This window comes from Herpailurus yagouaroundi, unplaced genomic scaffold, assembly GCF_014898765.1.
Source record: "Herpailurus yagouaroundi ecotype Mexico unplaced genomic scaffold, PumYag 29, whole genome shotgun sequence".
NCBI lineage: Eukaryota > Metazoa > Chordata > Mammalia > Carnivora > Felidae > Herpailurus > Herpailurus yagouaroundi.
The window spans coordinates 68,565,695-68,591,020 of record NW_024412377.1 but is presented as its reverse complement, the minus strand read 5'-3'; the positions used below and the strand labels follow the sequence as shown (position 1 = coordinate 68,591,020).

Below are 25,326 nucleotides of genomic sequence, written 5' to 3'. Positions count from 1 at the left end.
CAAACAGTTGTGTTATTTTGGGCAACGAGTCTGTTTAATGTGTAAAATAAGGTCAGATCTTTTAAATGTAGGATTTGGCTAGTTTCAGACTGTGTAATTTTGAGGAAGAATTAGTGATATCTTTTGATGCTCTTGAAACCACTCATGAAGACTCACCTTTGCCATCTTTGTTCAAATCCAGATATGACCAATAGCACACCAAAATCCATATAACAGAAAGCCATTTTAATACAGTTCTAACACTTTTTTCATAATCATGAGAATGATTATGCAAATTCATTTATTAGTAAATAGTATATCATAACCCAATTTTATACCAGTGAAGCCTATCACTGAATAGAAAGTCTTGCTCTTCTTCAGTGTACTTACAAGGCTGTAATTACAGGAATGTAAATTGCTTTATGTTCTTCTGGAGAATATGAAGTATTGCTCCTGTGTCACATGATGCACATTTTACATTCCAAAGATTGCTTCACAATTGACCAATAAATTTAATAGTGCCTTTAATTCAGAAAAGGAACAGACATATTCCATCATCTTTTCAGAATACTTTTGTTTTTTGAAAACTTTAAAAAGCTGATAGTTAAAAAAATACAAAAGCTAATAAATGAATTAATTCTTATCAATATGGTCATATACCCTAATATAATCTTGTGTTTTATTTCTGTTCCTGAATATGATTGAAAACCATTAAAATCATCAAGTGAGTGTCTTGTTAATATGTTGAAATCACTATTTCCATCTTCATATTGAACAATATACAAATGAGGAGAGTTGACATTTACCAGTATGGGAGAATTTGTGTTTAAAATGAACCAGCAGCAACTATAAACAACTTGAGAGAGCTTTCTCAAATCTTGACATTTTGATGAGGTGATATCAATCTGGGTGATGAAATGTCATTTACCAAGTAGATTTGATATCAAAAAAGTATTTTATCAAAGATGAGAAGAGTGCAATAGTGGAATGGTAGGACAAATGGATAACATATATGGCTCCATACGGCCATTTCTGTTCCAGACGCTTTGTTTCCTGATAAACGTTTTGTTATCTTGTTTATTGCTCTATCGACTGGGACATCCTTCCATACCTTATTTGAAATGAATATACATTTGGGTGTCCTTTTGGGCAGAGTTCTTTAAGAAGAAAACTGTTAATTGAAAATTTTTATTTCTTCCTCAAAATTGGTAGTCAAAGGGAAAGGTTACTGTTTGCCCAGATAATTAGAAATTTTGCTAGCATTAGCTTTTCAATTGATTAAGGAGAGAAAGAGTGAGTTATTTTAACTTTATGTACTATTTTCCTTGTGAAATTTCATGACTATTGATTTGTTCAGACTAATTTGAAATATTAACATCATAGGTGGTGAACAGAACAGGGACTCCACTTTATTGATGAGGCTGTGTCTGTCTGACTAAGGGAGTCTTCAGTTGGGATTCTGAAATCAGATATGGGTAGAAATTCATTTAGCTCCATTTATGTGCCTGACACTATGCCAGGGTCTTTCACATAAAATACTTAATTTAATCCCCATGACAACCCTAGCTGTTGTTGATTATGATCTCCATTTTTTACATATGAAGAAATTCATTACTACTTCATTCTTATGTCTTTTCTTCTAAATCTTAAAGTCACTAATCCTTTTCCCCCAAGGTGTATAGGAGAGGCTAAATAATGTTAGTCTTAGAAAAAATGATTTCTATTTGTTGATGTTCAGCCAAATGGTAGACCATGTTTTGTTGTAAAGGCCAATCCTGTTTTTCCCAGCCCACAGCCAGTGGCAGCTTCATCTGGTGGATAGTTTTGATTGCAAGCTGAATGGTTACAAGGGAGCTTCAGTGCCATAGCCCAAATCCTTTTTGTCTGTGTAAGTTACACATGTTTTATGGCTTTCTTCAGGAAGCAGCTCAGCAGCCTAGGATTAAAGCTAAAGAGGGCACAAAGGAGCTTATCATTTTGTTTTGCTCATTAGGCAATAATTAGATGCCATTTCTAATTAATGCAGGAAGCAGAATAGACCACTACATTTTAGCCATTAAAAATTGCGTTTTAGGCCAACTCAAATTATTTCATGACCCTAAGCAAACATTACTGATAATAAAGAGGAAATTAACATTCTCCCAAGGGATTTCCAATCATTTCTAATCACATCAGTGCCCTGGCATGTGAACTGATACTCTAATGCCTAATCCCCCGCCCCCACCCCCCACCTCCTCTGGTCATCCCCACTCCACAGGAACAGGGCAGGAGATGTCACCAGTCCCCTGTGGAAGATAAGGCATCTGCTCAGTTGCTTTTCTGCGGCCAGCCTTTGCCATTTCAGTTCAGGGTACTTTGTGATCACCACTGTCCCACTTAAGTGTTTGCAACCATTTAGTCCCACCTCACCAACATTTGCCCAGGAGGCCCGTTCTGACATTTGGAAACAGACTCTCAGTTGTAACCTCCTTTTTGTTCACATTTTCTTTGAAGAATAGAACACCGAGGTGGCTTTTTCTTTTAACTCTGAGTCTCTGATAGAAGTTCAGTGATTGATCTTCCTCCAGCTCTGTGCACGCTTAGCTTTAAATGGATAATGAGGTAAAAGCGTGAAGATGCACAGAGAAGATTCTTCGACAGTCCTAGATAGTGTCATGTTTACCAGAGAACTCTGTTATTTGTATAAATTACTTGTCTTAAAAGAAATAGTTTTCTTAGGTTACATTATGGTTATATTATTAAAAGAAAAATGGGTCCAGAGCTTATAGTGTCTCGGTGTCTTATGGGCATTGATAAATCACCGGGAACAAGGAATCTGTAATTTTAGTTAACATGACATTTGCAAGGAATAGGAGTAGCAACGTTCTGATCTATTTCATAGCTATTTAAATGTTCCCTGGAAGGCTGAGTGAGAACAAAGAGCAGAACAAAAAGTAAAGATATTTACTTCGGCACTGCAAATTGAGTCATTTTGTAATTGGATCCTGATATGGTTTGTGTTTTGAGGATTAAGAGCATTACAGGAATTCATTTTGAAATTTCTAGCTTGTTTAAGTTTGTCTCCTTTGCTTTTGCCCCAAAAGCAAAATGCAGGAAAGTTACAGAAGAGACACTGAAACAACAACAACAACAACCAACAACAACAACAACAACCAAGGAAATTCTGCCAAAAAAACATAAGAACTCAAAATTGAGGAAACCTCAGCCTTCCCTGTTTGTTAATTCTGATATCAGCAAGAAGGAGTAAATAGAGCCTATTAATGCAGTTGATAAGTTAACATGCTAGGAGGATTTCTACCCAGAAACTAGAGATGCTTGTAAAATGGGGCAGGCTAATGCAGGGGCTGGATATATCAGAAAATGAATATAAAACTTCAGAGTTACACTATACTGCAATGTGAAACATTTAGGTTACTTTTCGGGCATCCGTTTGTGCTTAGGCAGATCTGTTTCGTAGACTCTTGTCTCAGAGGGTATGTTACTGCCAACTTCCCAAAGTGTTCAATTGGTATAAAGTCATGGTAAAGCTTGTTTTAAGAAAGAATTTGGGTTTTCATAGGAGAATGAAAGCACTCATTTGTTTTAAGCTTGGACCTGTAAGAAGTGTTTTATAGTATTTGTTAAATAAATGAAAAAGAATCATGTGTATCAATCAACAATTTTGTTTTTTTTTAAATATGAAATTTATTGTCAAATTGGTTTCCATACAACACCCAGTGCTCATCCCAACAGGTGCCCTCCTCAATGCCCATCACCCACCCTCCCCATCCTTCCACCCCCCCCGCCATCAACCCTCAGTTTATTCTCAGTTTTAAAGAGTCTCTTATGGTTTGGCTCCCTCCCTCTCTTTTTTTTTTTTTTTCCTGCCCCTCTCCCATGGTCTTCTGTTAAGTTTCTCAAGATCCACATATGAGTGAAAACATATGGTGTCTGTCTTTCTCTGCCTGACTTATTTCACTTAGCATAAAACTCTCCAGTTCCATCCACATTGCTATAAAGGGCCATATTTCATTCTTTCTCGTTGCCATGTAGTACTCCATTGTGTATATAAACCACAATTTCTTTATCCATTCATCAGTTGATGGACATTTAGGCTCTTTCCATAATTTGGCTATTGTTGAAAGTGCTGCTAATAAACATTGGGGTACAAGTACCCCTATGCATCGGCACTCCTGTATCCCTTGGGTAAATTCCTAGCAGTGCTATTCCTGGGTCATAAGGTAGGTCTATTTTTAATTTGTTGAGGAATATCCACTCTGTCTTCTACATCAGCTGCACCAGTTTGCATTCCCACCAATAGTGCAAGAGGGTTCCCGTTTCTCCACATCCTCTCCAGCATCTGTAGTCTCCTGATTTGTTCATTTTAGCCACTCTGTCTGGCATGAGGTGATATCTCAGTGTGGTTTTGATTTGTATTTCCCTGATGAGGAGTGACATTGAGCATCTTTTCATGTGCCCGTTGGCCATCTGGATGTCTTCTTTAGAGGCGTGTCTATTCATGATTTCTGCCCATTTCTTCACTGGATTATCTGTTTTTCAGGTGTGGAGTTTGGTGAGTTCTTTATAGATTTTGGGTACTAGCCCTTTGTCAGATGTAACAACTTTGTAAAACAAACATATTTAAGTGTTTTGGAGTCTATAAAGCATTTGGACTTACGTTGTGATCCTTACAATGACCATGGGAAGGATAAAGCAGGTGTGATTAGGTCATTTAGATGAGCAATCTGAGGGGTCAAAGAGGCCACGTGATTTGCCTCTGGTCAGAGCCAGCTTCATGGGCACATGAGCCGTGCAGTCACATGGGTTCCTGCACTCAGGAACCTGTATACTTGGTTTAATGTTTTGCTGTCACTGCTTTGAAATTCTTAATATTTAAACAAGGTGCCTTATGTTGTCTGAATGCAAAATTACATTTTCTTTTCAAATAAACCCAGAATCTAGAATCTTAAAGCCAGTAATGTATTAAAAAAAGCATAAAAAGTATTGAAAGGATATCTTTTAGTAGAGTCTCTTTCCTAAGAAAGAAGGGCAGAGAGAATTGAAGCACTTGATTTAGTTTACACAAGTGACTGAATCCCTTCAAACCCTAGTTTTTCATTTATGGCAAGAAGATGATTATAAATAGTAATGGTTTATGTAAGTATATTTCTTAATTTAGTAAATGCATTAGGAGGAAGTATGTTATTTATCTGACTCAAAGTGGCTTTTTAAATAATAACTGGAAAAAAGGTAACCAGCTTTCCATATATATGGATTTAAAATTGGCAAAGTATATGGCTAGCTGAATTCACAATTTCTGTGACCCTCATGGCTTTGCAGTATTCCTATGATAGGCCTATAAGTTGTCAGATAGTAAAACCCCAAATTTGGTTCCTGTTTTCTGGGATGAGTGAGATTCAATGAGTACTGTTTATAGTTCATAAGACTCTTTTAGAGCTGATTGCCTTTACGTAACTGTGAACGATAGTTATTTTTTTTCCCATGTGAATTTTATTACCTAAGTGGAAGAGGTAAGAAGGCATTGTTTTTTGAGGGGAGGAAACCCCCAGCAAACTGTATAAATACCAAGCTTTGCTATCCATCAGAGTCAATTCAACTCAGACAACACTGTCCAGAAGAGCAAAGTCCCTTGTGATTAGATTGACTCTGAAATTGTCATGAAATGTCACTAATGAAACAAATAATCTGGCATTAAACATATGATACCATTAACAGAGAGAGGTGGCTGTGACCTGGTGGAAGCAAATACAAATATCTGAAAGAATAAATAGGGCAGTAATGTAAGTAACACTTTTAAATCCTAAACGGATTAGAACACTATGAATGTATCTGTTTTATTATGACAAATACTGCTGATAAAGATGGGAAACAGTAATTATGTGTAAGTGGACTCGTCTGAATTTTTATTTTTCTTCTTTTCTATCAACATTCTTCCTTCTTTCCTTGCTCCTCTTTTTCCTTCTTCCCTTCTTTCCTTCCCTGCTTTCGTGTGGCATTTAAGGCATCGTTATGATAAAAATAACAAATAACAGAGAGTTATTCATTCAGTTCCTTTAAATTCTCCAAATCACTATTTTGAGTCTACCATATGAGAGGTACTGGTAACAAGCTTTCATCCTCAAGATGAAATCCCAGTTTTATTCTTATGAATTATGTCTTTTGAAAGAAGACATTGGCTTCCCGAACTGTAGTTTCTTTATGAACTGTGAATCATAATACTTACCTTGTCTCTTTATTAGACTGTTGTGATTATCATATCATATTATTCAACTCAATACCTGAAATAGTTCTTGAACTCCAACTGTATATGCCAGGCTTTGTGCTGGGGACACAGATCGACAAGATACTCCCTTAATTCAAGGAGCACACAGTTTATGCCCAGAGCTGCAAACTCTGGTGCTTACTGAGGCCAGGCCTGGATTGTAAGTGACTAGAAGCACATATTATAAAGCAGGGGGACTGATGGGCTTCCTGACACACTGTAGAAAGCGTGTCTAATCTCGATGGGGCAGCCTCTGCCAGCTCTAACTGGCTATGGTTATCCAGGAATGCTAGTCCCTTGTTTCTAGGCTTGGTTTTCTTAAAATGTGAAATATCCATATTTTTAATGTGGACATCTAGTTACAAAAATTGCCTAAACATTTTGTATGCAAAGTGTATCTGTGAAGGGGAAATCCACTTATGGGATGGCCATTTGCAAGTTCTGGTTTAGATAGGTAGGCATGTAAATAAACCACAAGGCAAAAATTAGGTACAGAAGTGGACCAAGCTAGCTTCGAGAATGGAATGAAAAGCATTCCAGAGAATTCTAGAATGGAATGAGAAGATGTAGTATGTATGCTATGACAGGAATCCCATAAGAGGGATGATTGTGTGGAATTAAAGATTGACTAAAATCTGGTTAGCCAGAAAATTGCAGGAGGTGATTCAAACAAAAAGGGCAGCAGGCTCAAAGACTCCATGAATTTGGTATTGCTGGATACACAGGGAGGGCAAGAAGAGGTGAGACCAGAAAAGAGAAGGGCACCAAACAATCTCACATGACACACTAAGAGAACTGGGTCCTTCTCACTGTCATGGGGGTAGTGAGGGGTAGTGGGGCTCATGGGGGTAGTGAGCACCGAGGACAGACCTGGTCAGGTTTCTATTCTAGAATGGTGATTGTGCTAGTAGAAAGGAGGAAGATTGAAAGGAAGTGAGCCTAGAGGCCTAGATGGGGATCCTCAGTGCAGATGGAAATTATGAAGAGATTGAAATTTATTTGTCAACTAGAAAGCATTCTATTCATGTGTGTACTATTCATACAAGATATCACCATTTTTATATGATATTAAAATGCACAGTTTTCCACCTCTGCCATCAAGATGAATTCTTTAGTCCATGGGTTGTCATAGTTAAACAGTAACAGCTTTGCTTTGCTTTTCTTTCTTTCTTTCTTTCTTTCTTTCTTTCTTTCTTTCTTTCTTAGTGATCACAGAATAATGATGCCTCTTAAAATTGATGGTGTCTTTGACACAGTGAAATAGAATAATTATCATGGACTTTTGACCATTAAACTGAAATTTGAAGCAGAGAAGTGGAATATATTCTAGGAAGTGATAATCCCACCTATATCTCTGGAAAGGAGCCTTTGTATTTGCTTTGGTTACCAGTTATTCCTATTTCCTGAATGTTCATTAAATCAGGGGAGGCAAATATGTATGCCACAGGATCTGGGCAGTGATGTAAATACATAAAGCTACTAAGGGGAGTACAGGCCCTCTCTAAAAATCATTTACTACTCTGGTCTTATCAACTACTGCTGGACAGAAATTAAAAATTAATGTTTCGAGATTCAAGAGAAGTTGGAAATCTGAATTTTTTGATAAATCCCTCAATATTTATATGTTGGCAAGACATTCAACATTAAAAAAAACCCTGTGCAGGCCAAACATCTGTGTGTTAACTAAGCTACCAGCCTTGTCCCTGCTAAGCTTCTTATTGAAGGAGTGATCATACTGATATCTAATACTTACAGTTTTGTAATATTAAATGCTAGATGTTGCTGAATGTCAGTGACAAGACTAAGTCACAGCTGGGAGAGATGAAATCTCTTCCTTGTCTGTAGCAACCATCTGGTACAGCTCCCAGCCACATGAATCCTTTAGAAGCAGTCTCAAGGTCTGTGATCTGAAATGGGTTTGTTGTTTTTGTCCTAAGATATGTCTGTTTGATCATCTATTCAACAGGAAAAAAATCTTGGCCACAATGTTTTGACATAATAAAATTATATCTCATGCCTCAAAATTCCTTTCTTCTTCAGAAACAATAACAGAAGCTATTGATGTTTAAAAGCTGCCTGGAATGCCAAAGGGAATTTCTAAGTTCTGCCTTTATGGATTTATCATTCACTAATCTCCTTCTAGCACAAGCTTTGTCAACATTTGTAATGCACTGTTAATAAATGCATAAAGAAATAATACATTGTTTTTCTTTTTTGCAACAATAATGTCTGCTTCAAACTTGATAAGTTGATAAAAATGAAGACTGTAAGGGAGAAGTTCTGCTCTGGCAATGATGGAGTAACAGGTACTACATTTATACTTCTGTAAATTACTGGACATAATGCATGGGATAGTTGTTTTTAGACACTAAACAGGACTTTGGTTCCGGAGAGAAGGGAAACACAAGGTGAGTACCACACTCACCATGGTTCTCTCACTGGGGACAATGTATAGTGAAATTTTATGAGACCAAATAGGATCAACAGAGTATCAGAGAAATAGGCATGTACTGTTAGAAGACATTGGTTCTCTGGCCAAGCCAAGGTGAGAGACTTTACTGAGAACCTCAGATATTTGGTTGAAATCTCAACAAGGTGATACCTTGGGAGTATAGACCACACCCTAGAGCAAGGACCATGACATTGGACCAAGAACAAAAAACAAATAGATTTGCTCTAACAACAAATAAAACCAAAGTGGACAGGATCAAAAAGATGTGTCCACAATTCCACCACCAGCTATTGAAAAAGGCAACTCTTTTTAAAAAGAAAATAATATAATCCAGACTCCCTAGTATGTATCATTTAAAAATGTCTATCAAACAATAAAAAAATACCTAGACATTTAAAGAAGTAGAAATATGGACCTGTACTCAAGGTGGGAAAAAGCAGTCAATAGCACAGACTTTGGAGATGACCCAGATGTTGGAATAAGCAGATGAGGAGTAGAAAACAACTATAGTACAAACATTCAGGAACATGAAATAAAATAGTTACATAATGTGTAAACATATGGGGCATCTCAGAACAGAAATGGACACTATAAAAAAAAAAAACCCTAATGGACATTTTAGAATTGAAAAGTACATTATGTCAAATTAAAAATTTATAGGCTTAAGAGTGGATTAGAGGCCACAGAATAAAGAGTCAGTAAACTTGAGGACAAATCAATAGTAGTCATCCAATTTGAAGAATAGCAAATCAGTTGGAAAAAGGAGCAGAACCTTTGTAATCTGTGAGAAAATATCACGAAGGCTACTATACATGCAATATATGTCCCAAAGGGAGAGGAGAGAAAGAATTGGGCAGGAAAAAGAGTTTAGAGAAACAATAGGCGAACATTTTCCAAATTTGGTAAAGAGCCTTGCAGATTCAAGAAGCTTATTGAGCAGCAAGCATAATAAATGAAAAGAAAACCACACCTAGGCATATAGTCAAAAGCCAGAAACCAAAGGTAAAGATAAAATCTTTAAAGCAACCAAAGATGATATGATATATACAGGGAACAATAATATGAATTATGGCTAATACCTCATCAGAAAAAAATGGAAGTCAGAAGACTGAATACTTTTAGAGTCCTAAACGCACGTGCACGTGCGCGCGCATGCACACACACACACACACACACACACACACCACACACACACACACACAACCTGTCAGCCCAGAATTCTACATCTAGTAAAAAAATTTCTCAAGAATGACAGATAAATAAAGACATTTTAAAATAAATGAACACTGAGCAAATCTATTGTCAGTGCACATGAACCACAATTAATGCTCAAGAAATTTCTTTGGACTGAAGGAATATAATGCAAGATGGAAATTACGTTTTATAGGAAGAAATGAAGACCATTAGAAATAGAAGAATATAGGTGATAGGTAATGTAAAAGACTCTTTTTCATTCTTCTTTAATATCTTTTAAAACATCTAATTATTTGAAGCAAAATAAAATCATCGTGGAAGTAAAATACATGAAAACAGTAGTTCTAAGTAGGATAGGGAAGGAAGGGAAGGTGGTAAATGGAATTACTATGTTGAGGTTTTTGTATTTTACAGCATTAAGCAGACTATGAGCAGACTATAACAAGTAAGGGTATATACTGTAATCCTGAGAGCAATCATTACAAAAAGTAAAACAATAAGGTATACCTTAAAGGCCAAGAGAAGTATAAAATAGAATACTGGGAAAACTATAATATTAAATCCAAAAGAGAGCAGGAAAGTATAGAAAAAATAACAAAGACCAAATGAAACAAATAGCAATGTGGATGACTTAAACCCAACCATATCATTAATAATGTTTATTGTAAATGAACTACTCAAATTAAAAGGCAAAAAACAAATAATCCAATCTAAGAATGAACAGAGGAACCAAACAGACGCTTTTCCAAAGAAGACATCCAAATGGCTAATAGGTACGTGAAAAGATGCTCAACATCACTAATCATCAGGGAGATGCAAATCAAAACCACAATATGATATCACCTCACACCTGTTAGAATTGCTATCATCAAGAAGACAAGAGACAAGGATGTGGAGAAAAGGGAACCCTTATACACTGTTGGTGGGAATGTAAATTGATGCAGCTGTTACAGAAAACAGTATGAGGTTCCTTGAAAAATTAAAAATAGAATTACCATGTGGTCCAGCAATCCCACTTCTGGGTATATATACAAAGAAAACAAAAATCAGGATCTTGAAGAGAGATCTGCATTCCCTTATTCATTGCAGCATTATTCACAATCACCAAGGTATGGGAGCAACTTAAGTGTTCATCAACAGATGAATGGATAAAGATGTTTATTTATGTATGTATGCATGTATATATGTATGTATGTAGCCATGAGAATGAAGGACATCCTGCCACTTGCAATAACATAGATAGACCTTGAGGGCATTATGCTAAGTGAAATAAGTCAGGCAGAGAAAGAATATGTACTGTATATATCACTTATATGTGGAATCTAAAAAAGCTGAACTCAAACAGAGTAGGATGGCAGTTGCCAGAGGCTGGGGAAATAGTCAAAGGTTACAACCTTGCACTTATAAGATGAGTAGCTTCAGGGGATCTAACATACAGCTTAGTGATTATATTTATAGCATTATATACTTGAAAGTTGCTAAGAGAATAAATCTTAAATATTCTCACCACAGAAAAGAAATGGTAATCATGTGAGGTGATGGAGATGTTAAACTAACCCTACTGTGGTAATCATTTCACAATATGTAAGGGTATCAGATCAACATGTTGTACACCTTAAACTCAGACAATGCTATATGTCAATTACATCTCAATAAAGCTAGAAAAAATTTATGGCAAACAGTATACAAAAACAGTAGCATATATTGCATATTGAAATTATTAGGCTTAAGTGAAGGTGTGAAGGTTGGATTAAATGGATATATATAAATATAGTAGACATGTTGTAGTAGACGATATGGAATAGAAGGGAATGGGTCAGGGAATGGAGAAGAAAGGTGACAAAAAGAGCAGTAGCTATCCTCAGAATGTATGGTGGCATTAAACAATTGATTGGAAATTCAGTTCCATGTGTGCTACAGGTATGCACACACTCATTTAAACAGAAAAGAAAAATAATAAGTCTTCATAAAGCGTTTGGTTAATTGATTCTAATGGCCAACATATGAGGCAGTAAATATTTTAAAGCAAACAAAGGGAAGGACTGAAAAGAGTATCAAGACCTTTTATGTCCACAGTATTTATTGTCACATTGCTTTTTTTTCTTTTTCTTTCTTTTTTTTTGTCACATTACTTGCTAATTGAAAAGAAATACTTAAGGCAACCTGATAATTTGAAGCTGTTTTTTTGTTTGCTTTTTTTGTAGCTAAAATTCAGCATTTGGATTCCAAAGCTTCTTAACCACTTACTTTATCTTAGGGCAGGGGTTTTGTTAAATTTTGTAACTAAAGGCATCATATTTAAGCCAGTCCTTGCAGAGATCCAGGACTAGGAACAAAGTCACACTAGGTGCTGAGAGTAATTGTTAATGGGGTGGGGGGGGGTGGTGAGAAACTGGACACTCACCAAGTGGAGAATATAATAGTTCATGCTTTGAGTTGGGGATCAGAAGTGAAGAGTTAAGCACTTGCCAGGATAGATCCTGAAGAAGGGGGTATAGGTCAGGAATTAGACGTAAAAGACTGGGTATAGAGCAAGCTAAAATCAGGGTGAAATGACAAATAAGACTGTCAAGAAGACAGTTACAAGAGTCCAGATAAGGCCTCAAGTAGGAAGATGGGTCATGGCCCTAATAACTGAAGCAGAGTGCTTGCCCTTGCCCCCTGCAGGATTTAACAAGAAAAGGGAGAGTGTAGTTGTGGATAGACTGAAATTCTGAACACAACCTTATTAAAACCTTGGGCTTCTAGCACTTCTTTAAAATCTGGGGTTTACTGTCATTCCTTGACATGATATTTTTGAGATTTACTTCAGGACTGTAAAATTTAACTGACTTGGAAAACCTCCAGGTCTAATAACAACTTTCTAAATTCTAAAGGTTAGCCCATTCTTCAAGTTGTAGATTGAAAATGCCAAATCAGTAATTAAATCATTTCAGCAGCTTTTCCTCCTGTTCTTTGTTGGTTTAAGGTTCAGATTTTATTTTTGTCTTTGGTGACCGAAGAACATCTTGAAACACTTAAGTATTGAAGAGCACTGAGGGGTTGCAGCTGACAGGGATGCAGAATGAAACAATGAAAAACTGTCACTGCAATGGGGCAAGATGTGTGCTGACATTAAACATTTAGAGACTTTGACTCTTTCAGGCTCCTGTTCCTGAATATGACTCTACTTTCACCCCCAAGAAGAATCAATTTTGAGGTTATAACCAGTCTTCTTAACAATTCATCTAATCTAAAAAAAACAAAAATCAATGAAAAGAACAGGCTGGTTAAATAATAGCAAGTCAATCAGGTAGAAGAAATACAATGACATGTAGAGTTGCACACATTATGTTTTCAGCGTATGATTGACAGTTCGTATAAATCACAGCCTTGTTCTTCAACCTTTCCCTAATGAGCATTCAGAGGATCTTTCCTGAAAGCACATACACATTGAAAAACAAAAAACAAACAAACAAAAAACTTTAAATGAAATGCAAAAATAAATGGAACAAGAAATCAATGCATTGAAATGTTTTAAAATGATTAATATTTTGACCTATTAGAAAAAACATTCAACATTGGAAAAAGATAACAAGATCCTTTGGTTCCATTTCAAGACCCGTCCCATTAAAAAAAAAAATGAAACTCATAACTTACGAGTCTTCACACACTTGACAAAGACCATTTTGAATGACTATGAAGCATATCATTACAGAGACCCCTGGGGCCATGCAGCATAGTTAACACCCCCTCCAGACTTCTCTGTTTTAAGAGATTCTGTATCTGAAGTTCTCTTGCATTTCCAAAGAGCACGTTGTCAGTCTGATGCCAAAGGAAGCCAAGCTCTATTGCTTCAACCTCAAAATCACAAAAGTCGTAATAAATCCTTCCATAGAAAGTCAATCACTGATTTATAGCCCTCCTTACTGGGAGAATGCCCATGATTCTAAATGGTCTTAAAGTTAGGCATTTTCATCCTAATTCTCTAAAACTTCCTGAAACATGGTTTCTTTCTAGAATTATATGAACACATTTTAAGCTAATCATTTAATTTCAGCAAAGAAAATAGGTTATACTTTAGAGAAATTACTTAAATGTTATTTTCATATAAATTTATTTCAGCTGTTCTGTTCTTTTTACTTAATCTTTCCATCCTCTAAAAAAAAGCAAAGTCATTCCTAAAATTGCAACTATGTGGGGTTATGGATATATTAACTAATCTTATTGTAGTAATTATTTTACAGTATGTACATATGTCAAATCATTACGTTGTACACCTTAAATTTGCATGTTACATGTCAGTTATATATCAAAAAGGTTGAAAAAATTAAAAGATGTGTTAATATTAATAAGTCTATTAATTAGCAAAATGGAATCTCTTAATAGATTCCTCATGTATAAAGAGTAAAAAATTAAAATTAAAAAAAATGTTTTAGGTTATTTCTAGCATACTTGTGTCCTGAGGTTGATCAGTCAAGAATGTATTTTGTTAAAAATTTTTGGAAGACTTTTACTAAGACAGTGATTTATATACTGAAATTATTGACAGGTTAATTTAATGTGATAAGGAAATTAAGAAATGGATATTTAATATATATCTTTTACATGAATATTTGAGTATATTAATTTTTCAATTGGTATAAAAATGGGTATAAGATATTTAGTTTTCTTCAGTGTTTGCGAATCACTTTCCCTTGAATTTCTTTTCTTTTCTTTGCTTTTTTTTTTTAAATTTCATGAGTTACCATTAAATAAACATAGACTAAGTTGAATGATATGGCCTACATTTTGATAATTTTTTAAAAATCTTACCTTTGAACAATATGATTTTCTTGGGAAGATTTTTCATTGTATTTTTTATCAAGGTATGATTACATATAGGAAGTTTCACCTATTTTATTCTACATCTCTACCTATTTTAACAAATGTATATAGTTGTATAACTACCACCACAAGATATACAAGTTCCATCATGCTAAAAAACTCTCCCATACTCGTTTGTAGTCAGTTCCTCCCTTATCTCTGAGAGCTAATCTATTTTCTGTTTTGCAAGAATATTATATAAATGGAGTGACACAGCATATAGTCTTTTGAACATGGCTTCTTTCACTTAGGGTATTAGAGAGTCATCCAAGTTGCTGTGTGCACACTAGTTTGTCCTTTTTATTTCTAGATAGTATTCCCCTATATGGATGTGTCACAGATTGTTAATCCATTTTGCAGTTGAGGGATATTGGAGTTGTTGACAGTGTTTGATGATTATTAATAAGCTGACAAAAAGATTTGTTTTCAAGTTTGTGAGTGAACATAGCTTTCAGCTAACTTGGGCAAACACCTAAGAGTGAGTTGGATGGATTGTACCGTATTCTTAATTTTATAAGAAGCTGCAAAGCTGTTTTCCAAAGTGGCAGTACCATTTTGCATTCCCTCCAGTAGTGTATAGGTGTTAGTTGCTCTACTTGTTTGCCAGCTCATGGTACACACAGTCTCTCTCTTTTCTTTAAGGCGTTCCGTTAGGTATGTAGTTGTATCTCATGGTGGTTTTAATTTTCATTTCCCTAACAACTAATGATGTTGAGCATCTTTGTGCAAATTTTGCCACCTATATATTTTCTTTGGTGAAGTGAAGTATATGTGAAAATCTTTGGTTCATTTTTGAAATCCATTATTTTTTATTGATTGACTTTGAGTTTCTTTGTAATTCTAGATAGAAGTCCTTCATCAGATACAGTGACTTGTAAAAATTTTCTCCCTGTCTCTGACTTTCAAAGAGTGGATATTTTTAATTTAACTTAGGTCCAGTTTATTCATTTGTTCTTTGATTTATTGTGCTTTGGTTTTGTATGTAAGAAATCATTGCCTAACTGAAGGTCACAAAATTTTCTTTCATGCTTATTTTTTTTCCCAAGTTTTAGAATTCTAAGTTTTATATTTATATCTGTGCTCCATTTTGAGAATTTTTTGGTAGAGTGTGAGTTTGGATAAACGTTTTTGTTTTGTTTTGCTTATTTGATGCATATGAGTATCCAGCTGTTCCAGCACTATTTATGTTGGAAAGACTGCCCTTTCTTCACTGAATTGCCTTTTTTACCTTTGTTAGAAACCAACGGGCCCTATATGTTTATAACTGTATCTGGATTATTTTTTTTTATTACCTTCCTTTCCATGTTTATTCTTTCTCCAACACTGCTCTCTTGATTACTGTAGCTGTGTACTAAGTCTGGAAATCAACTATGTGAATCTTCTAACTTTGAAGACAATGTGTATTCTGCTGTGTTTGTGTAGTTTTCTCTTAATGTCAGTTTAGGTTAGTTTAGTTAATAATGTTCACTCGTGCCCTGGGGCACCTGGGTAGCTTAGTCAGTTAAATGTCTGACTCTTGATTTCTGCTCAGGTCATGATCTCACCAGTTTGTGAGAGCTCGCCCTGCAGCATGGAGCCTGCTTCGGATTCTCTGTCTCTCTGCTCCTCTTCTGTGCACACACTCTCTCTTTCAAAATAAACATGTAAATAATAATAATAATAATTAAAAAATAATGTCCATGTCTTCTATCCCTGGTGATAATTTGTCCATTTATCCTATAATTTCCTGGGAGGGTGTGTTGAAGTCTCCAATTGTATTTGTGGATTTGTCTTTTTCTCCTTCAGTTCTATCAGTTTTTGCTTCATGTACTTTGAAGTGATGTTGTTAGGTACATGCATATTTATGTTTGTTATGTCATGCTGGGAAATTGACCCCTTCATAATTAAGTAATTTCTATCTTCATATTTACTCTGAAGTCTGGCTGACATGATATTGATATAGCTATTTCTGCTTTCTTTTGATGAGTGTTTGCATAGTATCTCTTTCCTATAATTTTATTTTTAACATATATATGCCTTTATATTTAAATAGGTTTATTGTACCTAGCATATAGTTTGATCTTGGTTTTTCAATCCAGTCTACTGATCTTTGATTTTGATTAATGTGTTTATAAAGTTTATATTTAATGTAATTACTAATATGATTAGATTAAGATCCACCATATTTTTAACTTTTATTTTTAATCTTTTGTTTCTTCCTCTCTCACATTTCATTTTTGATTATTACATTTTAGTTTCATTATTGATTCTTTTTTCTTTACTGATTATTTAAGTTATTTTATTCATTGTCCTAGGCTATACAATATACATCTTTAATTAATTAGAGTCTACCTTTAAATAATTTCATAATACTTAAGATGTAGTATAAGGACCCAACAGTATTTTTCTAATTTATTCCCCTCTTCTTTGTGCTGTTGTCATGCATTTTACTTTACATATGCTATAAATACAATGCATTGTCAATAGTTTTGCTTTAGATAGTTATCTTTTAGACAATTAAAAATAAAGTTGAGGGGCGCCTGGGTGGCACAGTCGGTTAAGCGTCCGACTTCAGCCAGGTCACGATCTCGCGGTCCGTGAGTTCGAGCCCCGCGTCAGGCTCTGGGCTGATGGCTCAGAGCCTGGAGCCTGTTTCCGATTCTGTGTCTCCCTCTCTCTCTGCCCCTCCCCCATTCATGCTCTGTCTCTCTCTGTCCCAAAAATAAAATAAACGTTGAAAAAAAAATATTTAAAAAAATAAAAATAAAGTTGAATTTTATATTTACCTCTACTTATTCTGTTTCTAAAACCCTTTATTTCTTGTGTATATGTTATGTCTTCCCAAAGTTTTTAAAAATGCGTTGAAATTTTTCTTCTCTATTGGCACATACACCACCAGTTCCTAACTTTTCCTCACTCTGTTAAAAATGGATTGTGAATGGGCAGTAAGGAACATGTTTGATTTCTATAATTCGTTCACACTTACTCAGAATTTCAGAATCATAGGATTGAGTATGTCATAAGAGGTCCTTTAACCTAATATTCAAAGCGTGACAGATTGACTTCAACTGATCTTATTTTAAGATTTATCGGAAGTTCTCTTTCTGAGGTTGTAACTTAAGCCTGCTTGGTCTATGAGCCTCTTTTGTCTCTATTTCATTGTCTTCCTCTCATGTGTAGAGAGGGAACATGAGGATCACACTGTCTGCTTTTTAATATTCTCTTTTTAGTATGTATGTGTCTTTCATGTGTGAAGATAGTTATTGAGTCCTTTCTTGCCATTCCCCATTATACGTAAAACACGTTCTGTGCTTGAGTTTTTTATAGGGAGGTAGATCTACTTTTTCTCTGTATGTCTTTGACCATTTCTATAGTATTTTCTCCTGAACTTCTCACATAATTATTTTTGTTAGGGCATATATAAATAAATGGTAACAGTGTTCACCAAGATGAAAGATCCAGAATCCTTGTGGGACTAATGTTGGCTCTGGGAGAATGCCAGGGCCTCAAATGAATTGTTGTAAATTCACAGGGTCCCCTGTTCGCTTGCCCCTCTCCCTGGAGCCATATGGCTAATTTTACTCCAGACACCTACTTCTAGGAAAGTTCAGGGACTTTGAACGAATTTGGTGGATATCCTCCAAAAGCTATGTTCAGGTAGCATTCATTCAGTGTTCAGGTTTTGCTACCTGGACAAAAGCTATTTTCAGTAGCAAAAGCATTCAGTAGGCTCAGTTATGCCAGAGCCTACTGAATGCAGCAGCAGCCCTGGGCATGTTATTTATATAGGGATGGGCCAGGAGGAAAAGAACAGAATGGAAAGCTAGAATTTTTCTGAGCAAACTGTATTTAGTTGTGAGGAAAAAAAAATACTCTCAACAGTTGGGCTGGTCCTATGGAATAACTTATAAACACTTGTCAGTTATGAGGGTAACTGCAAGAGATACTTATTTTCAAGCTTTCCCCTTGATTTCATGTCCAGAGCATAACATTTTCTTTTTGTCTTTTTCCCCCTCAAGGGGTGCTACATCCATTGTGTACAGATGCAAACAGAAGGGGACCCAGAAGCCTTATGCTCTCAAAGTGTTAAAGAAAACAGTAAGTTTATTTCATTATATAACAGCATCTTTAAGGGATCTGTGACCTGGAGAAATCAGGAACCCTAATTCACAGGACAAAGAGGTCAGAGAATTGCTGTATGCAGCTAACTCATTTGAATCTTTATTATGAGAGTGTAGCCAAATCTGTTGTTTTCTGATGGAAACTGTGTGCCTCTTTGAAAGCAACTGGATCTCAGATTGGATGTGGTTGTTGGGGATAAGTGTGGTAAGAAAAAGCATTTAGAGCTGGGAGATAGAATTTGCTTTGTATACCAGTCAAATTTTCAGATATATCTGTGCGCGTGCATGCGTGTGTGTGTGTGTGTGTGTGTGTGTGTGTGTATTTTATATGTATATAAAATCTCCAATCACAGTTTTATATACTAGAAAATCTTGCTGTTTAAAAATACCTAAGTGAAATACAAATAGAAGTATTTGTGAAAGGAGTCATCAGCTTCTAAGTTGATTTTCAAATGTTGGGTTTGTTTTGGTAGAGTGCAACCAGACTAATGTCATCGTTTCAAGGACTGAGCCTGCTCGTTTAAGAAGTCTCTATTTGAAGGAGGAAGGATTGTATTTTCTTATTGCTTCTTCTTGCCATATACTTGTAGATGAGCTGAGGGGGCAAAGGTACTTAGGCTCATCTCTAATGAGTATGAAATGCAGCAGGTGACAGTTCATGATACAAATGGCAGCATCTAACACTACCTCATGGTAGTTTCTGCACCCGGGGAGTATTGATCACTCTAATACCCTACTGGCACTCTCCGTCCCTAGGGAATTTCCCCTTACAAAACCACAAAAACACACATTCTTCCTTTCTCAAATTCTATGTGAACACATATGTGAAATTTATATACTTCTGAAAACCCAGCTGTAAAGTATGCTGAGGAGAGAAATATAAATTTTGTAGTCAAGTAATACCTCTTTTAGGCCAAGGGATTTTTTTTTAAGTCAGCTTAATATCACCAGCTGTTTATGTATATTGTCTGGCACAGGGAAATTTTAGAATCTCATATAATGAAGAAGAGAATAATGGCATGGGATTTTTTTCTATTGAGAAGTAGAATGACATTTTGAAATAATCTGTTAGAATTTAAAGTCACAGCAAAATAACAAAGAGTCTAATTGAAAAATAATTTAATAATTTAAATGGCAGTTGCTGCTATAAACCCTATATTCTGGATTTCCTACCTGGTGTAGGCAATGATTTAAGGTATTCCAGAATGTAGAGAAATCTTCTGATTGGTAAGTTTTGGTGTTTTCTCTTAAATCAATTTCTTAGAGTCATAACATTTATTTGAATTAGGATTATTAAAATTTTATGAAATGAACTTCCTATTAAATATCTGCTTTCTATGAAAATAAGTTGGCATGCTCTAGCAGTGGTCACACAAGAGATGTTTCTGGACTTGGCTATCTTCTTTCCTGCTGGTTAAAAAAAATTGTCAGTAAAATTTATAAGTGGTTATTTTATTTTCGTAGTTGAGGAAACTCTGAAAAGGATTCGCTGTATGAATGTCTAGGAAAAGAAACACTCAAAACTGACATCAGAGTGCTCAGAATCCCAAAAGACAGAGGGCTGGTTTAGAAAATATTGGATTATGTAAAAAATCTTTGAATGAATTGGAATAAGGGACAGGCGAAGACATTTGGTGAGTTTGTGGCTCATTCATTGGGAAACTAAAGCTCTGGTTTGCCCTTGCTGTCTTCTCTTCTCCACCTCTGTTGTGGAAACATCTTCCCTAGAAGACAGGCAGGAAGAAAATGTGGATGGGAACCAAGTGTCAGATGAGCTGCAGAGCGGTGCTAGAAGGCAGATGTTGTCAAACACAGTCAAACACAGTTACTGCTGTGCCAAATGGAATAAGAGAAAATCCCCTGGGGAAACCCAAGTTTTGAACGTCAATTGGGTGGAATTTCCAGCATTGTCTCCTAGAATAAACTATTCACAGAGATGTGTAAACAAGAGAAATAGCAGGCAAAATCTCAGAAAGCAATTGCCTCCAGTGTTTAATTTCATATAGGTCATGAAGATACAACTTCCTTATCTAAATGAAATAAATGAATGAAGCCTAAGAATCTATTTAGAGAAGAAAAGCAATGCAGGGAAAATAAAGTATTTTCCTAGTGAATTCAGTTAAAGATCTCTTTCAGGGCAAAGGGGGCTTTAGGGGTGCCTGAGTGGCTCAGTCAGTTAAGTGTCTGACTTTGGCTTAGGTCATGATCTCATGGTTCGTGAGTTCAAGCCCTGCATCAGGCTCTATGCTGATAGCTCAGAGCCCAGAGCCTGCTTTGGATTCTGTGTCTCCCTCTCTCTCTGCCACTCATCTGCTCGTGTGTTTTCTCTCTCTCTCTCTCTCTCAAAAATAAATAAACATTAAAACAAAAGAAAAAAGAAAAGGGGGCTTTAGAAAACTTGAATTATTTATGTAATCTATTTATTAGATTGAGCCACATGAAACTGCCTCTATTAAATCATTTTTTTACCTACAAAAATGGTAATTTTAAGGCACTTGCGGGGCTCAGTTGGTTGAGCATCCAACTGTTGATTTTGGTTCAGGTCATGATCCCAGGGTCGTAGGATTGAGCCTCGTATTGGGCTCAGCTCTGAGTGTGGATCCTGCTTAAGGTTCTCTCTCTCTCTCTCTCTCTCTCTCTCTCTCTCTCTCTCTCTTTCTTCCCACCCCTTTGCCCCTACCCCCTCTAAAATTAAAAAAAAAAAATTTTAATGGTAATTTTATGTGGTTCAACTAATAACTTTGGGACCACTATACTGCTTCACTTGTAAGTTCCTCAGGTCCTCATTTTACGACTGGGCATAAACCTAAAAGGTCTGAAAGATTGTCTGTCTGCTTATCTATCATCTATTATCAGCCAGCTGTGAGAATTTCCTGGGTGTGGTGTAATAAACTGCCCCAAACTGGAAGGCTTAAAAGAATGGAAATTTGTTCTCTTAGAGTTTGGAGGCCAGAAGTCTGAAGTCAAGGTTTTGGCAGGGTTGACTCTTGGTGAGGGCACTGAGGGAGAACCTGTTCCATGCGTCTCTCCTTGCTTCTGGTGACAGAAGCCTGACTTGCAGATGTGTCACTCTAATCTCTGTCTCCGTTGGTACATGGCCATCTTCCCCCTATGTGCCATCTCATCTTCCCTCTGTGCATTGTCTGTGTTCAAATTGTCCTCTTACAATCCATCCCTACTGGATTAGAAGTTGGCCCTGCTCCACTATGACATCATCCTACATTAACTACTTACATCTACAACAACCCACTTTCCAAATCAAGTCACTTTCAGAAGTGCTGGTGGTTAGGACTTCAAAATGTCTTTTTTTGGGGGGGGGGGGGCACGTTTGTGCCCATTATATGATCTATAAGAGAACACTTCTAAGGTGAATTTCAAAATATGCCATTCAATATTTTATCTGAAGATGAGTGAAACTTATTATCACATTCAAGAAAGTTTAATAAACCTAAGAAAACTTACCCAGGTTATAGGTGATTAAATTCACATATGAACATTTTTAAGTCCAAGAAAGATTTCCCATCTCTTTTACAGTTAATTATTTGATGACAGTTATCCTCTCTCCCAGGATCTGTTTAAATACTTTTTCAGGACCCAAATTTATTTTATGGCAATATTATGTACTTTTCTCACAGCTTAATATTTGGGGGAGGATTTAGTTTACATTGGCAATAAGAGACTTACTCCCAATTCATCACTGAGAATCCATTAGGCACTCACATGTCTGAGTGATAGACAACAACTCTAATTTACCTATAGGAAGACAGACTAAAACACCAGCCCTTCTGGAGAAATCCATATCTCTTTGGTGGTCAGGTACAGGACAGACTTAATACTGATAATAAACCTAAAGTGAATTGTTGTGTTTAGGCCATTGGGTATTTTAACAAATAAAATATCTTTATGGGAAATAAACATATAATAAAAATATTTTTAATTACCATATATTTTATATATGGATATAATACCATGCACTTTATATATAGATAACTACATTTCTTAGAATTAGTATACATTAAAAAACATATCGAGGTGCCTGGGTGGCTCAGTCAGTTGAGTGTCCAATTTCAGCTCAGGTCATGATCTTGCAGCTCATGAGTTCAAGCCCCACATAGGGCTCTGTGCTGACAGCTCAGAGCCTGGAGCCTGCTTCAGATTCTGTATCTCCCTCTATCTCTGCCCCTCCCCCACTTGTGTCCTATCTTTCTCTCTCTCTCAAATAAATACAAACATTAAAAAATTTTAAAAAACACGTATCAACCAAGGTAATAATGTCTGCAACTTACTTTCAAATAGTTAGACAATAAAAAAGTATGTGTGAGTATGTGTGTGTCCATAAGGGGAAAGAAAATATGGAAATATCAACAATTACTGAATTTAGGACAGTATTTCCTGCTGGTATTTCAGCATTTTAGTATATATGAAAATTATCATACCAAAAATTTGGGTTAAAACATACTTCAACATTGAGATCCTATTTTTCATACCTTAGCATTTCTTCTGGCCATTCAAAAAGCATTTCTAAATCACGCAGTTTCTAATTGTTATGATAAACATCAGTGACTGGCACTGAAGTGCCAGAAAACAGAAAATTATAGTCAAATCAACTTTGTACCTGGACATTTCCAGAAACAATATCCATTCATCTCATTCATTATAATTCATCTCAGTCATTATAATGATAAAGCTTTGGGGACAGTAAGAGGAAACAAGAGAGGGAAATGAATTAAAAGGCTTTTGTGGTCATGCATTTGTTTAATTTTTTTTCCACTTAGAATTAATGGTCCTTGTACTGAAGTAGTCATCAAATCTCTAGGAGAGGCATCCATACTTACCTCTTAAGAAAAAGGTAGCCTGTTTTGTAAATTTTTTATTTTGCAACAGTTACAGGTTCGCAGGCAGTGCCATATCTTATTGCCCATAAGTACTTCATTACCTTGCATGTAAGAACTAATTGATTGGCAGATATCAATGGGATTTTTACTGTGAACTTTGTAAAACATGAGTCAATGGTGAAGGAAACAAGACTTTTTTTCCTTCATACCTGAGCCCTTCATCATCTCCATTTTTTTGTGATTTTTAGAAGAAATTGAAGTAGAGAAGAAAGATTTACTAAGCTACTTCCTCAGATTAACAACTTTGGGGCATTAAAGGATTCTGATAGATACAGCTATTAGGACAACCAGTGATTTACAAGGTAGAACCTTTTTACTGATATTACATGACTTTTGAATATGCTGAACTTAAAACTACATACAATGAGAAAAATAGATTCAAAAAAGTGTCAAAATTTGAACAGATTAAGCAGATGGAACCTTCAGTTTGGACTGAATTTTGCTGAGTTGAAAGGAATCACAACTTTTGAAGAATGGCATAGTGATAATGTAGTTACTATTTCAGGAGAGAGTCACATGCTTTACCTTTCTTCCTTAGGAGTACATCCCTGAGGGTATATCTAAATAGTGGCACTTCAGCCCTATCAATATGGCTTATATTGAAGAACTGATTAAGATTTAAGAAAATTATGCTCCCCAATCATTTATAGTGTCCCCGGAATTTTAGGGAGAAATATTTGAATTCTAGAATTCAGGTGAGATTTCCAACTGTGTGGCTCAGCTCTTAGTAGAGATTGCATTCATCTTACTGTAAAATCCATGCCCTTTCATGAAATACCCAGTACTGAGTCTAAGAATTAATCTCAGCCTATAAATTCAGAATTTATGACTTTGAGAACCAATCTCAGCATGTCAGTTCAGAATGCATAAGTATTCTGACTTTCCTTAAGAATGGCTCGGCAGCTGCGGGTTGTTATTATGGGCTCTGGAGCCAGACAGATGGAGTTCAAGATCACTTCTGCCAATTAATGCTTGTGTGGCTTTACAACAAATTGTATAAATCTCTCAATCTTAGTTTCTTCATCTGTAAAATGGCTTTAAGAACATCTAACTCACGGTGTTTTCTAGTGAAGATTAAAATGAGAATTTGTGTAAAATATTTCTCAACACCCAGGAAACTTGTAATAAATGGGAACATTATTCGTATTATTAATTATAATGAGTCCACACAGATATTTTATATTATGATGGTACCACTTCATTCTATCCAATTCTAATGTTCTCATCAGTTTCATTTAAAACTGAGCACTTAGCAGTACCAGACATCCTGTGCAATACTGTATGAATAAGATTAATTATATTGTTTTTGGAGTGTTTTTAAAATTTCTGGTGAAAAGGGGTATATATGTTACTACCATTATCAATCAAATTTAACATGACACTAAATAAATATTTCTGATCCTATGACCTACTTAAACAAGTCTAGGATGTTTGTGATTGCTAGATCCTGGTTCTTACCATTGGAGCAATGTGACTAGATCTACAATGAAGAAGCTGTTCCAGGTCTGAGTTTTGTCATATTTTAGTTATTGTAATGTAAAATTACCTATACATTTCTGTAAAGGTTTTTGTTGAATAATTTAATTTACTAGAGAATGC

General features: G+C 35.7%; 1 protein-coding gene across 2 annotated transcripts in view; it reads left to right on the top strand.

Moving 5' to 3' along the window:
• CAMK4 (calcium/calmodulin dependent protein kinase IV) overlaps nt 1-25,326 on the top strand; it is a 228,927-nt gene that overhangs the window by 90,747 nt on the left and 112,854 nt on the right. Inside the window, exons 1-2 of one of the 2 annotated variants that reach the window (XM_040446886.1) lie at nt 8,544-8,547; nt 18,731-18,809. Coding sequence is in view for 1 of the 2 variants with exons in the window: in XM_040446869.1 (XP_040302803.1) it covers nt 18,731-18,809 (79 nt within the window). In the remaining variant the exon portion in view is untranslated. Of the gene's footprint in view, nt 1-8,543; nt 8,548-18,730; nt 18,810-25,326 lie in introns of those variants that run through there. The other variant, XM_040446869.1, reaches the window with a different exon arrangement.